Source organism: Nanorana parkeri, unplaced genomic scaffold (assembly GCF_000935625.1).
Source record: "Nanorana parkeri isolate BGI_ZX_2015 unplaced genomic scaffold, ASM93562v1 scaffold779, whole genome shotgun sequence".
NCBI lineage: Eukaryota > Metazoa > Chordata > Amphibia > Anura > Dicroglossidae > Nanorana > Nanorana parkeri.
The window spans coordinates 279,705-292,198 of record NW_017307047.1 but is presented as its reverse complement, the minus strand read 5'-3'; the positions used below and the strand labels follow the sequence as shown (position 1 = coordinate 292,198).

The window sequence follows — 12,494 nt, the reverse complement described above, 5'->3', positions numbered from 1 at the left end:
TACAATGGTGGTCAGTGGAGAAATGTCTCTTTACCTTGGTGATCAGTGTAGTGTCCTCTTACAATGACGGTCAGTGGAGAAATGTCCCTTTACTTTGGTGATCAGTGTAGTGTCCTCTTACATTGATAATCAGTGTAGTGTCCTCTTTCATTGGTAATCAGTGTAGTGTCCTCTTTCATTGGTGGTCCGTGGAGTAATGTTCCTTTACCTTGGTGAACAGTGCAGTGTCCTCTTACAATGGTGGTCAGTGGATAAATGTCTCTTTACCTAGGTAATCAGTGTAGTGTCCTCTTATGATGGAGGTCAGTGTAGTGTCCACATTGGTGGTCAGTGGAGAAATGTCCCTTTACTTTGGTGATCAGTGTAATGTCCTCTTACAATGGTGGTCAGTGGAGAAATGCCCCCTTAACTTTGTAAATAGTGTAGTGTCCTCTTTCATTGGTGGCTAGTTGAGAAGTGTCCCTTTTACCATCGAGATCAATAGTAACTCAGGTGCATTGGTGGCTAGAGGGAAGAATACACCAATACATCGGTGATTAGAGTAATGACATCTAAGATTGATGGTCAGTGGTCCCATGGCAGATAAATCTGCCACTGCTCATTGAACCTCTAGCAAACTCTAAGGTACCTCAAGGATTCCACAGCGCCCTGATGGTGAAAGCCTGCTCCAGGCTTATGGTTCATGGTCCTTCGCTCACTGCATCTGTTCACTAAGCTATTCTATATTCCATAAACTATTCTATTCTAATGTTTTATATTCCTGAACATTAGGGCCTGCAGGAAATGTAAACATAATTAGAGTTTAATATTTAGTATTTATTGTATGACCAGCAGACAAAGAAGGAAAAAAAATAGTGGCTTCAATATTAACATATCTCATTTATTGCCAATGTATGCCAAAATACATACAGGATGTGGAAAATTCCAATTCCCCACAGCAGTTTCCCCTTACTGGGGGGTTAATAGACAGACCAGACTATCTGATTTCCAGCACAAACATACAGAGATAATAACAACAAAATAATCACACTATGTAAAGAGGAAGCCATAAAAGCGGCTCCAGGTCCAGTATGATAACAGTTCCTAGCCCAGCTAGTGTTACATGATAACAGAGAACTAAAAACATTGCTTAGCAATATACGATTATACCCAGCCCCATTTTTGTTAAAGTGTACATAAACCCCAACAACGAAAACATTTTCTTTTATTCGGTCCCTTTTTGGTCTGTTAAATACGCCATTGAAATAGTTTTCTAGTGCAATAAAATACCTGTTGATCCTGCCAGAAATCTTGTGCTCTTAAAGGTTCGTGTGCTCTCGACTTCTACCGAGTTAGTATTGTTCCCAGCTATCTCTGTGCACTACAGAACAGCTCCTTCTCTGTTATGGAGATGAGGAGAAAGGGCAAGTGTGCTGTAGTGCTGCCTTGGGGTAACAACAAAGCTCCTCTAGAGATACAGTACATCCTAGGACGGTGGTGGCGAACCTTGGCACTCCAGCTGTGCCAAAACTACAAATCCCAACATGCATCTGCCTCTGGGAGTTATGTCTGTGGCTGTCAGAGCCTTGCAATGCCTCATGGGACTTGTAGTTCCAAAACAGCTGGAGTGCCGAGGTTCGCCACCACTGTCCTAGGACATTAGGTGTGTTACTGGCAGGATCAACAGGTGAAATTAACTTAACAAGACGAAAACGAATACAGTCACCACATCTAAGGACTGGTTCGCGTTAATATGGTATATTTTTGGGCTTGGGTTTACATACACTTTAAGGCAACAAGTTGGGGTGCGTGATTTTTTTGGGCAGGAACGGCCATAAATGAGGAAAGAACACATACAACCATAAGACCCCATAGGGGCACATGTCTGCTTTGCCATTGGCTGGCAAGACATTCTCCGTATGTCATTTCCCAGCAAACACGAGTATCAAAACAGAACGCTCATGGTACATTCAATATTGGCACACTTTGCTTTTCAAGGAAAAAGTGCCGCCTCTGTAACTTGTAATCCTTTTGTCCAGCCACTGTGGAACTACAGGTCCCCGAATTTACAGAGAATGCCTGGGACTTCTAGTTCCACAGCTGCCAGCGAGGCATAGAAGTCAGAAGCCTGGTCTGCGACATTTAGTAACAACGTGATAAAAATAGATAGACGATACATACACTGTATGTATACTCGTGACAAAAACACATATCGATATCTCAAAATCTGTAACAAATAATATATACTGCATATATAAAATATATAAATAATAAATAAATAAATATTAAAATATTAAAATAACAGTTGATAAAACAAAGTGTTCTGGAAGAGTTGTAACCCTTGTGTCATTATTCGGTAAGAGCGAGAGCCAAAAACGTGCATTGTGTTGGTGACCTAATAGAAATGTATTTCCACTGCATCAAAGATCCAGCTTTGATGTTCTGTCCGGGAAAAAAAAGTTTGTAAAAGGAGTCGAAGATGAGGTCGAACGGACATCTTGATGAACCAAGCACCAAGAAGGTTTATCAAGGCTAGCGCTGTTTCATCACAAGGCAATGACACCAAAGTAAACCTGTCCCTTGTTCATGTTGAGAAGATTAATTTTTGTGGTTTCAGTTGAAAGAATATCCCCCTCTTCAAGTAGAAATATACCTCCTTGGTAGATGGGCTGATGCCAGATATTTCCTGACACAGCGTCACACGCCGTTTTGGTGGAAGTGAGGAGAGGTGTGGGTTCGCCGTAATCGCCCTCTCGCATCACTGTGTGGGTCAGCTCTGTGGATTTCATCGTCTTGCAGTCCTTGCCAGTGTAGACGACCTGGGTGTACACGAAGTAGAGACCTTTCTGTGGGATCACCAGAGAGTTGTCCTTAAGGATTAATTCAGGGTCTTTGAAAGTGTTCATGGGAGTGAATTCCCATTCTATTTGGTTACCCTTGGGTTTTCCTGCAAAGATCAAAGAAAGACCATCAGTGAAAATTGAAAAATTGTGGAACAGTCACTCTTCTGAGAAGGCTTTCCACAAGATTTTGGGGTGTATCTGTTGGAATTTGTGTTAAAGCAGCCATAAGAGCATTTGTGAGGTTGGATACTCATGTTGGATAAGAAGACTTGGCTCACGATTTGTGTTTCAATTCATCCCAGTGGTGTTAAGTAGGGTTGAGTTCAGGGCTCTGTACAGGCCACTTGAGTTTCTCTATACCAAACTCATCAAACCATGTCTTGATAGAGCTGGCTTTGTCACATAGAGTCATGCTGGGACAGAAAAGGGCCTTCCCCAAACTGTTGTCATAAAGTTGGATCTGCCGAATGGTCTAAAATGTCTTTGCATGCTAATACCTACGGTGAATCATTAAATTCATGAATAGCGATTGCCTGGATCCATGAATTTTCTGACTCTTCTTCGGATCTGCAAGCAACATTTTCAACTATTCAAAACTTTGCAGGGTTGAATGGCATCAAAACCTTTTTTTTGTTTTGGATACAGTGGGTTCTTTATTTTTATTTGTGACTCCATTGGGGAACAAGATAAGGGAGGAGTGGTTATCACGAGGACAGCATTGTCTGAAGTTCTCACACTTCCCCACTGTAACAGAAATGAGGAAGTCTCCCAGCACTTCCTGTCCTGACAGGGGAAACATCCTCAACCTAATAAAAAAAACGAATCCAGTTTTGACTAGAGTTGAGTTTTTAAAGGCAGATTGACATTGGTGTTGCTGCAGCTGAAGGCTGGTCTCTGGCTGCTATGGTTTACCGGGTGCCATAGTTAATGGTGCCATTCTAATGAATAAGGTACAATGCTGGCAGAAAGGTAGCACAAAACAAATGTAAGGAAACCTACCGATTAAGTGAGCAGCCACTCTTTGTCCTTTCATGGCCTGGGCATTGGGTGCTACATCTGTATAAAAGAAAGAACGTTCGTTAACACAGTGGACTTTACAGCCTTTATTGAAATCCTCATTATATCTACTGTATATGAAAGGTCCCCAATTTTTGTCATATTTCCCCATTACATTTTAATGATCAGAAGTGGTTATAAGCGGCACTGTATATGAAAATAAAGCTAAACTTTAACAACATAAAAGTTAAAGTACAACCCCGCTCAGATGAAGTGAGGCCGGGTGTGGTCATCTGCCACGGCTGCACTTACATCCAGAACACCGGTAAGGATATTTCCTTCATTGTGCCCGGAGCAGCCAAAATCTGTAACTTTTTTAAATTGCCGTGTGCATAACTGGTCTTAATGATGCAAAAACGCAGGCAAAGGGCGATGGGCAATGTGTACTTATCCACAGCGGCCCAATACCAATAGGCTTCCATTATTTACAATGATTTCAACTGTGGATATCTGAAATCGGAAATTTCCAATGCTATTCCCATCCAATTGCCTCTATTTAGCTTATCACTACCCATGCAAACTTTTCTCCAACTCACCTAATAATTTTTGGATGTGAAGTACTTCTGGAAATTGAAAATCATCTTGCGCCTAAAAAAAAAGAAGAAAAGAACACGGTAAGTTGCAATACTTAAGCATTCCTTCCTGCTTTCAGAGTAATGTGTACTTATGAAAAGTTGTTTATTAAGGAAGTAGTTAGAACCTGAGAAACCAGTTAGACAAGAGTAGCGGCGGAGGTTCAGTACGGAAAGTACAGACTTGGGAAAGTCTCAGCGTGGCAAGCTGACTGGCATTGCAGCAAAGGCAAAGACAGGGGTTTGCAGAGGGCAGAAATCAAACATTCCTCTGCCCACAGATCAGCTTTTCACGCCACGCTATGAGCGGACTAAGGGAAATCAGTTTGGTAGTTGTAACTTTCAATGCAAAAGAGCTTGTTCTGACACATTGAGCACTATTGCTTTATTAACTCTGGCAGTGCAAAGTGCAATAAATGCATGGCACCGGTCAGATCGCTTACTGCGCTTGGTTCCTGCACTGCACACACTGCATAGGAGGAACAGCATTCACTGCTAGGCAGTAGGGTTGATTTACTTAAAACCTATTCACTTTGCAAAGTGAATTTTTACTTAAATTTAATTTAAACTGAAAATAAAATTTACCAAAAATACCCAATTATGCCCTAGAAAAATAAAAAACCAACTAAAAATGTTTGCTTGCCCACGATTGGATGACTGAAGTCTTTGCAGCTTCACCCTATTCACTAAACTAAGGGAATTTACTGTTTGCAAAGATCATTTTGACTTAGCTTAGTGAACGAGGTTAGGTGGTGCTGACTTGTTCAATAAATCATGTGCGAGCATAAAAAAAAATCCTGTTATTATTTTTTGAATGTAATAAAAAAAAAAAATTCCTTGCACATGATTGGGTGCTTTTTGCAAAGTGAATTTTCGCCTCATTCACTAAAATAAGCGGCATGATCTACACCTTTAGTAAGTCAAGTCAGTGACTTGTATATCCAATACAGCAAGTTTTAACAAGACAATAATATGTAATTAAAATCATAATTAAGATATTTAGATAACAAGTCAGATAATAATAAATAATAATATATTATGATTATAAAATAAGATATTATTATAAATTGCAAAATGATGATGCAAAAAAAAGTACAGCGGACGTTCTACAGCGCTTTGCGCTCATCTCTTGGCGCTGGACCGCTCTGCAACTGTTATGTTTCAAACACTGTAGTCCCAGCTCAGTCCAGCGCCGTGCATAAGCACCGCCATGGCTCATGGTGGAAGGCAAAGTGCAGTAACCCGTCGCAACCAACAACAATTTGTTTGTGAACCAGGTGAATTCCGATTGGCTGCCAAGAGTTAGTGCTCGCTAAACCGCTGTGCTGTTGATCGCATTATAGAATAAGCCAGTTAGCATCGTCTGGATATAGGCACGCACCTGTTTGCCGGGCGTTGGGATGATCTGAAAATGGAGCAGGGCTAAAACCGTCGTGGCCACCAGTAAGATGGCGAAGGAGCAGAAGCTGAGCCATTGGAAGCAGGAGCAATTGTTCTTGGGTGCGGGTTGCTGCTGCAGGAGAGGCACCTCGGTTTGTACTTGTGTCAGTTCCATTTTTCACTCCTGGTTTGCTCTACTTCTTTCTTGTGTGTTTTCTGTTGGTTGGTCCACTTATCTGTGGATTGCTTGTGCTTTTTTGTGCTGTCCATTGCTCTGAGCTCTGCATATAAAGCCGCAGTTGCAGAATTTCCCCAGTGACATCAGGGGAGGGGGGCGGAAACCTCTAGCCGAAGTGCTATGTTCAGCCCGGGCTGTCTCCTCCTTAGTGGTGGAAAGAGAACTAGGCTCCGTTTTGAAAGCGAAACTCCCTGCAATATTGGAAAAGAAAAGAAAGGCACTTCTGCTTTTTTACATTGTGTCATGTGGAAAATTAGAATGTGTCCTCTGCAACAACGGAGAATTGGAAGGCTGTCCGGGGTCAGCACTGCATGCTCGGAGAGGGGGGATGTTCATTTAAATCTACAATCTTTTTGTTTTTGTTTTTCTTATCTTATCTTTATCTTCTATTACGGAGGGTGGGAGTGCTTTTAATTTAAATCAGGATGTTTTTTAAATTAAGGGGAATACTCTTTATTTACATCTTTATTAATGGAGTTAAGGAGGAGACTTTTTATTAAAATCTAGATTTTTTATGGGGGGTTTCATTTAGATCATCATTTTTGTTTTATTAAAGGGGGACTTTTATTTTAAAGCTAGATTTGTTTTTTGTTTATTTTTTTTATTAAGGTGGTGCTTCTAATTTAAATCTACATCTTTCGTTATTCAAATTGGGGTGTTTTTAATTTAAATCTATAACCTTTCTTTATGGAAACCTGCAGAAAGAAACAAGTTGCCATTGCGTCTAAAAAGGCAGATTGCCTGGCTGTCTTTGGCTTTCCAATTTTCTTCACCAGGCTTCACCTTAAAATATAGAAAATGCAGAATAAACATTTAACATTATAAATTTAAAAAAAACCCCCCATAAATAAATACATAAGTCATAGCAATCACATCTGTGAGATCATGGATGCATTAGGAGGCAATCAGATATTTTCTCTTCATTGTAGCCCCTGTAGGAAATTATTTTGGTGCTTCCTGTAAAATATGTTTACTGAAGGCTAGTTCACGCCAGCCACAGTGCCGGAACGTAGTGGGTCGCATTCCGGTCGGCTCACTTTGTTTTGGGGCGGGAGGGGGCGTTGACATGCATTGAAGTCAATGGCATTGCTGGCCGTAATGCGATCGCCCGCACTGGAACCCATGGCACATCATATATATGAGTATAATTGCTATACAACTTTGCCGCTATGCCACCCTGATGAAGGGACCCTGCGTGGCCCCGAAACGTTAAATAAATACAAACAATAATTTACAAGTATTCATCGGGTGCTTCATTGGCACCATCCATGATCATAACTGCGAGCACCACCATTTAGGGCTAGTTCAAGCCAACCCCAGTATGCGTTATGGCCCGATTCAGTGCCGGAACGCACTGGATCGCATCCCGACCGGAGCACTTTCTTTTGGGGCAGGAGGGGGCGTGTTTATGTCTCTGAGTGAGCAGACTCATTGACAGACATCAGTGTTCAGATGTATCCCCTGTGCTCCTTACAGCAGGGGTGCCCATTAGGTAGATCGTGATCTACCAGTAGCTCTCAAAGCTGATGCTGGTAGATCACGTAGGGTGTAAATGGCGGCCTCTTTATTCCATTTTGGTATATTTATTTCGCTGTGCACACATGATTATCTTTTAGCCTGAGTCTGCTGAGCCAAGCTCCCCGACACCTTTCTGGTGGATACTGGTGGTTGAAGTGCTATGTATTACATCAAAGAATATTAGTTTACACAGCCTGTTGCACTACACTGTTTGCAAAATACAGCAAGGTGAGCAAGAAGAGAGAGCGGGGAGAGACAGCCAGGAAAGAGAGAGCACGGAGAGACAGACAGGAGAGAGAGCAAGGAGAGACAGCCAGGGGAGAGAGAGCAAAGAGAGACAGCCAAGAGAGCGAAGAGAGACAGCCAGGGGAAAAAACGAGGAATGACAGCCAGGAGAGAGAAAGAGCGAGGAATGACAGCCAGGAGAGAGAGGAGAGACAGCCAGGAGAAAAAACGAGGAATGACAGCCAGGAGAGAGAGAGCGAGGAATGACAGCCAGGAGAGAGAGGAGAGACAGCCAGGAGAGCGAGGAGAGACAGCCAGGAGAAAAAACATTGGTAGAGCTCGTCATTTGAAAAGTAGATCTTAACATAAAAAAATGCGGGCACCCCTGCCTTACAGCATTTAGGACCATACAGTAAGGGTTAGTTCATACCAGCCCCAGTGCATTCTGGGCCGATTCTGCACTGGATCGCATCCCAGCCGGCTCACTTTGTTTTGGGGCGGAGGGAAGGGGGCGTGGTGTGTGCATTGAAGTCAATGGCACCACAGCCACGCCCTCTGGCTGCAGTGTGATCGCCCGCACCTGAACGAGTGGCACATCAATGCCTGCGTTCCGGTCCGGTGGGATCAGAAAAAATAGTGCATGCAGCATTTTTCCTGACTGCGCGGGACCGGAACGGAGGTACTGATGTTCCATGGGTTCCGGTGTGAGCGATCGCACTGTGGCCGGAGAGCGTGTTGACTTCAATGCACCGCCCCAAAACAAAGTGGGCGGCTGGAATGCGGCCCAGTGCATTCCCGCACCGAACGTGCCGGAACGCACTGTGGCTGGTGTGAACTAGCCCTTAAAGTGGACCTCAGATTATTATTAATATTTTTTTCATTATTATAGTTTTGTATATATATATTCTGATTTTATGGCATCAACAGCTTCCATAGGTTTTACAAAGTAAAGGGAGACAGCAAGAAATACAATAAAATCAAGACAAGGGGGTTAGCAGGGCTTGGGAGCTTCAGATTTATATTTTCATGACATGTACATTCATGTTAAATAATGTAACACTTCCAGGTATTTATCACCCCTCACAGTGGTCACAGTACTCCCCTTTAAAATGCCGTAATCTGCTTTTCTCTCCAGAAGGATAAAACCATCTTTATTCAGGCAGGGTCACCATCTACTTCCTGGACTGAGATACTGGCTCAGAAATTATGCAGTCATGGGAATTCTGCAACCTATGTATTCTTGGCTCACAAATGTCTGACACAGATCAGTCCCCGGCTGCAGCAATGTACAGTCTGATCACTGAGCGTTTTATTGAGAAAAGGTTCAGCCGATTAAAAATTAACACCAGGTCAGGGGCAGACTCAGCGGATCACATGGTCTTTTTTTTTGTCATCACTCTTCTATGTTTATACTGCACATTGTTGCTGTATTTCATGACATGCCAGGAATTTATTCTTGAGAGTATACAGCTGTATACAGAACTTGATGACCTCACAATGTGCTGTTTATTTTAACAAAGTTTAAAAAAAGCCATTTTCTTTTGAAGGCCAATTTGTCTGAAAGTGCACACGGCGTTCAAAATTAGACACAACACGTAGATGGCCGAAGCCTCGTTTTATTTACAGTGAACTTGTCTTTGTGTTGACTCTTTAGTAGTGTAGGGGAAAGCTAAAACTCCTCTTAGATCTTTATTTCTGTATGTGTTGCATTTTTTTCTGTCACTTCCTGTCTAGTGAATCTACGGTCAGCGTGACAGGAAGTAAGGGGAATTATATCTAACATAGCCCCGGATAGCAGTAGAAACACAGCTGGAGTTCTAACCTCTCCCCACTCTATCCAAAACTAGTGTGTCACACACTTAAAGAATTTACTGACGTATGTCTTTTACATCTGCCTCTGTCGGTCAGTTTTTCTTTGATACCGCCCCTCGGTTAACCTTTGCCATTCAATATGTACCCATCCCTGGCGTGTTCATGTCTCTGAGTGAGCAGACTCATTGACAGACATCAGTGTTCAGATGTATCCCCTGCACTCCTTACAGCGTTTAGGACCATACAGTACGGGCTAGTTCACACCAGCCCCAGTGCTTACTGGGCTGATTCGGCACTGGATCGCATCCCGGCCGGCCCACTTTGTTTTGGGGCGGGAGGGAGGGGGTGTGGCGGTGCATTGAAGTCAATGGCACCCAGCCATGCCCTCCGGCTGCAGTGCGATCGCCTGCACCGGAACGCTTGGCATGTGAGTGCCTGCGTTCCATGCGGTCAGAAAAAAAATGCTGCATGCACTATTTTTTCTGACCCCACTGGACCGGAATGCAGGCATTGATGTGCCAAGTTCTCCGGTGTGGGTGATCGCACTGCGTCCGTAGAGCATGGCTGTGGTGCCATTGACTTCAACGCACCGCCACGCCCCCTCCCTCCTGCCCCAAAACAAAGTGCTTTCCGAATGAGGCCGCCCTTACTTTATGGTCCTAAACGCTGTAAGGAGCACAGGGGATACATCTGGACACTGATGTCTGTCAATGATCCTGCTCAGCCAATCCCGGCTTCTTGATTGCCCGGGAAGCCGGTTCCATGCTGATTGGGTGGGAAGCTGGCCGGCCAAACAGCATGGAGCCGGCTTCCCGGCCAAGCAGGAAACCGGGCAGCGAGTCATGCTCTATGTTCCCTTGCGGCACTGCCGGTTAAAGGAAATCTCCCTCTGACCGGAAGTTCCAGTATAGGAGCATTTGGGTGAGTACAAGTACTCACCCAAATAATTGGTATTGGTACCAATACCAGAATTGGTATATCCCCAGTTATAATGGCACCCTAACACACCTGAACTACCGTGCATTGTTGTGTGCTGCATCAGAAAAAACTTCTGTGCATTGTTGTGTGCTGTATCAGTATGCCTATTCGAAATGAATGGGCTATCTTAACCCAACGTACGTTAACGCACGGCAATAGCACATGCATACACACAGTACACAAGAGCAGGCAGGTGTTTATGGGCCTTTATAGTGTCCCTTAGGCCAAAACTTGAATTCAAGGTTTGGATAACCAGATTAATACTGCAGTGCAATTACACTCATATCAGATCACCACTCTTATGCTGGCTATGCACCGTTAGAACTTCATTCACAGGAATCAGCCACTGTTGTAACAGTGGGTGGCCTGACTGGCTTGACAAAAGTAAAGAGCTTTAAGGATCCTAGCCAAAGACTGACATCCAAACAGGGGCTGCAGACAATCTACTGAAACAAAAGGGGACCTGAAACCTGAATCCCCTCAGCTTGACCTGACGGGCAAATTTCCTACTTCACATTCACTGCAATTTAGGAAATGAAATGTGTTTCATGTTGAAATGAGAATGTTGCAAGGACAAAAAGATGTTAATGGGACTAACCATAAAATAGTTTCCTTACATAAGCAAAACGGCCAACTGAAAGGAAAACTGTTTGGGGAATTTTCATCCTCTTCTCATGTTTACCAAAATGACCAAGCTTAGATCCACTCTTAATATATGACAATAGTGCAGTCGTCTTTTAAAGGATAGGTATGTGTGCTGTTATTCACTTGTATTCTTTACCAGCCAGAGCGGAAATATCAGCACAGTGCAGGCTGTAGTGCCCTCAGGAAAGCTGAGCTATCTTCTTTCTGAGCTCATGGGCTACTAACCAACACTGCCCATGTAACTGCAAGAGGGGAAAACTGCCAAAGCCTTTTGTTTTATTTATATAAAACCTTGGCAGCATCTTCGTGTCTGTTATCAGCACTAAGTTTAGGCAGGAGATAGAATGGCCTTAAAGCCCGGCAATTAGCGTGATACCTCAGGATACAAATAAGTCATCAAAAAATCCAGTAATCATAAAGAAGTAAGAACCCCAATGTTTGGATTCTCTGCTACCATGGGTTCATGGCGAATCCCTGGGATCCCTAAGGTTTGCGACTTACTAATATTTAGCTGAGTGAGCAGACCTCTACTACTGTAAGGTCGCACGACTTTAAACTTACGAACATGTTTGAAAACCCGCCGAGCATTGTACGATGTTCGGCGGGGGGGTAGCATGTGCTGGCTATGCACCGTTAGAACTTCATTCACAGGAATCAGCCACTGTTGTAACAGTGGGTGGCCTGACTGGCTTGACAAAAGTAAAGAGCTTTAAGGATCCTAGCCAAAGACTGACATCCAAACAGGGGCTGCAGACAATCTACTGAAACAAAAGGGGACCTGAAACCTGAATCCCCTCAGCTTGACCTGACGGGCAAATTTCCTACTTCACATTCACTGCAATTTAGGAAATGAAATGTGTTTCATGTTGAAATGAGAATGTTGCAAGGACAAAAAGATGTTAATGGGACTAACCATAAAATAGTTTCCTTACATAAGCAAAACGGCCAACTGAAAGGAAAACTGTTTGGGGAATTTTCATCCTCTTCTCATGTTTACCAAAATGACCAAGCTTAGATCCACTCTTAATATATGACAATAGTGCAGTCGTCTTTTAAAGGATAGGTATGTGTGCTGTTATTCACTTGTATTCTTTACCAGCCAGAGCGGAAATATCAGCACAGTGCAGGCTGTAGTGCCCTCAGGAAAGCTGAGCTATCTTCTTTCTGAGCTCATGGGCTACTAACCAACACTGCCCATGTAACTGCAAGAGGGGAAAACTGCCAAAGCCTTTTGTTTTATTTATATAA

At 43.3% G+C, this 12,494-nt stretch overlaps 1 protein-coding gene across 1 annotated transcript; it reads right to left on the bottom strand.

Moving 5' to 3' along the window:
* Positions 1 to 2,494: 2,494 nt before the first annotated feature.
* Positions 2,495 to 3,866, bottom strand: LOC108793742 (tumor necrosis factor-like). The gene is made up of 2 exons (XM_018564769.1): positions 3,822 to 3,866; positions 2,495 to 2,926 (listed from the first exon to the last, which is right to left on the bottom strand). The coding sequence occupies exons 1-2, from the start codon at positions 3,853 to 3,855 to the stop codon at positions 2,526 to 2,528; spliced, it is 435 nt and encodes a 144-aa protein (XP_018420271.1). The 5' UTR covers positions 3,856 to 3,866; the 3' UTR covers positions 2,495 to 2,525.
* Positions 3,867 to 12,494: the final 8,628 nt, after the last annotated feature.

Coding starts and splice junctions, on each gene's coding strand:
- LOC108793742 (XM_018564769.1), bottom strand. CDS start 3,855: ATGAAAGGACAAAGAGTGGCTGCTCACTTAATCG. Junction 2,927..3,821: donor AGTGGCTGCTCACTTAATCG/GTAGGTTTCCTT, acceptor TGATCTTTGCAG/GAAAACCCAAGGGTAACCAA.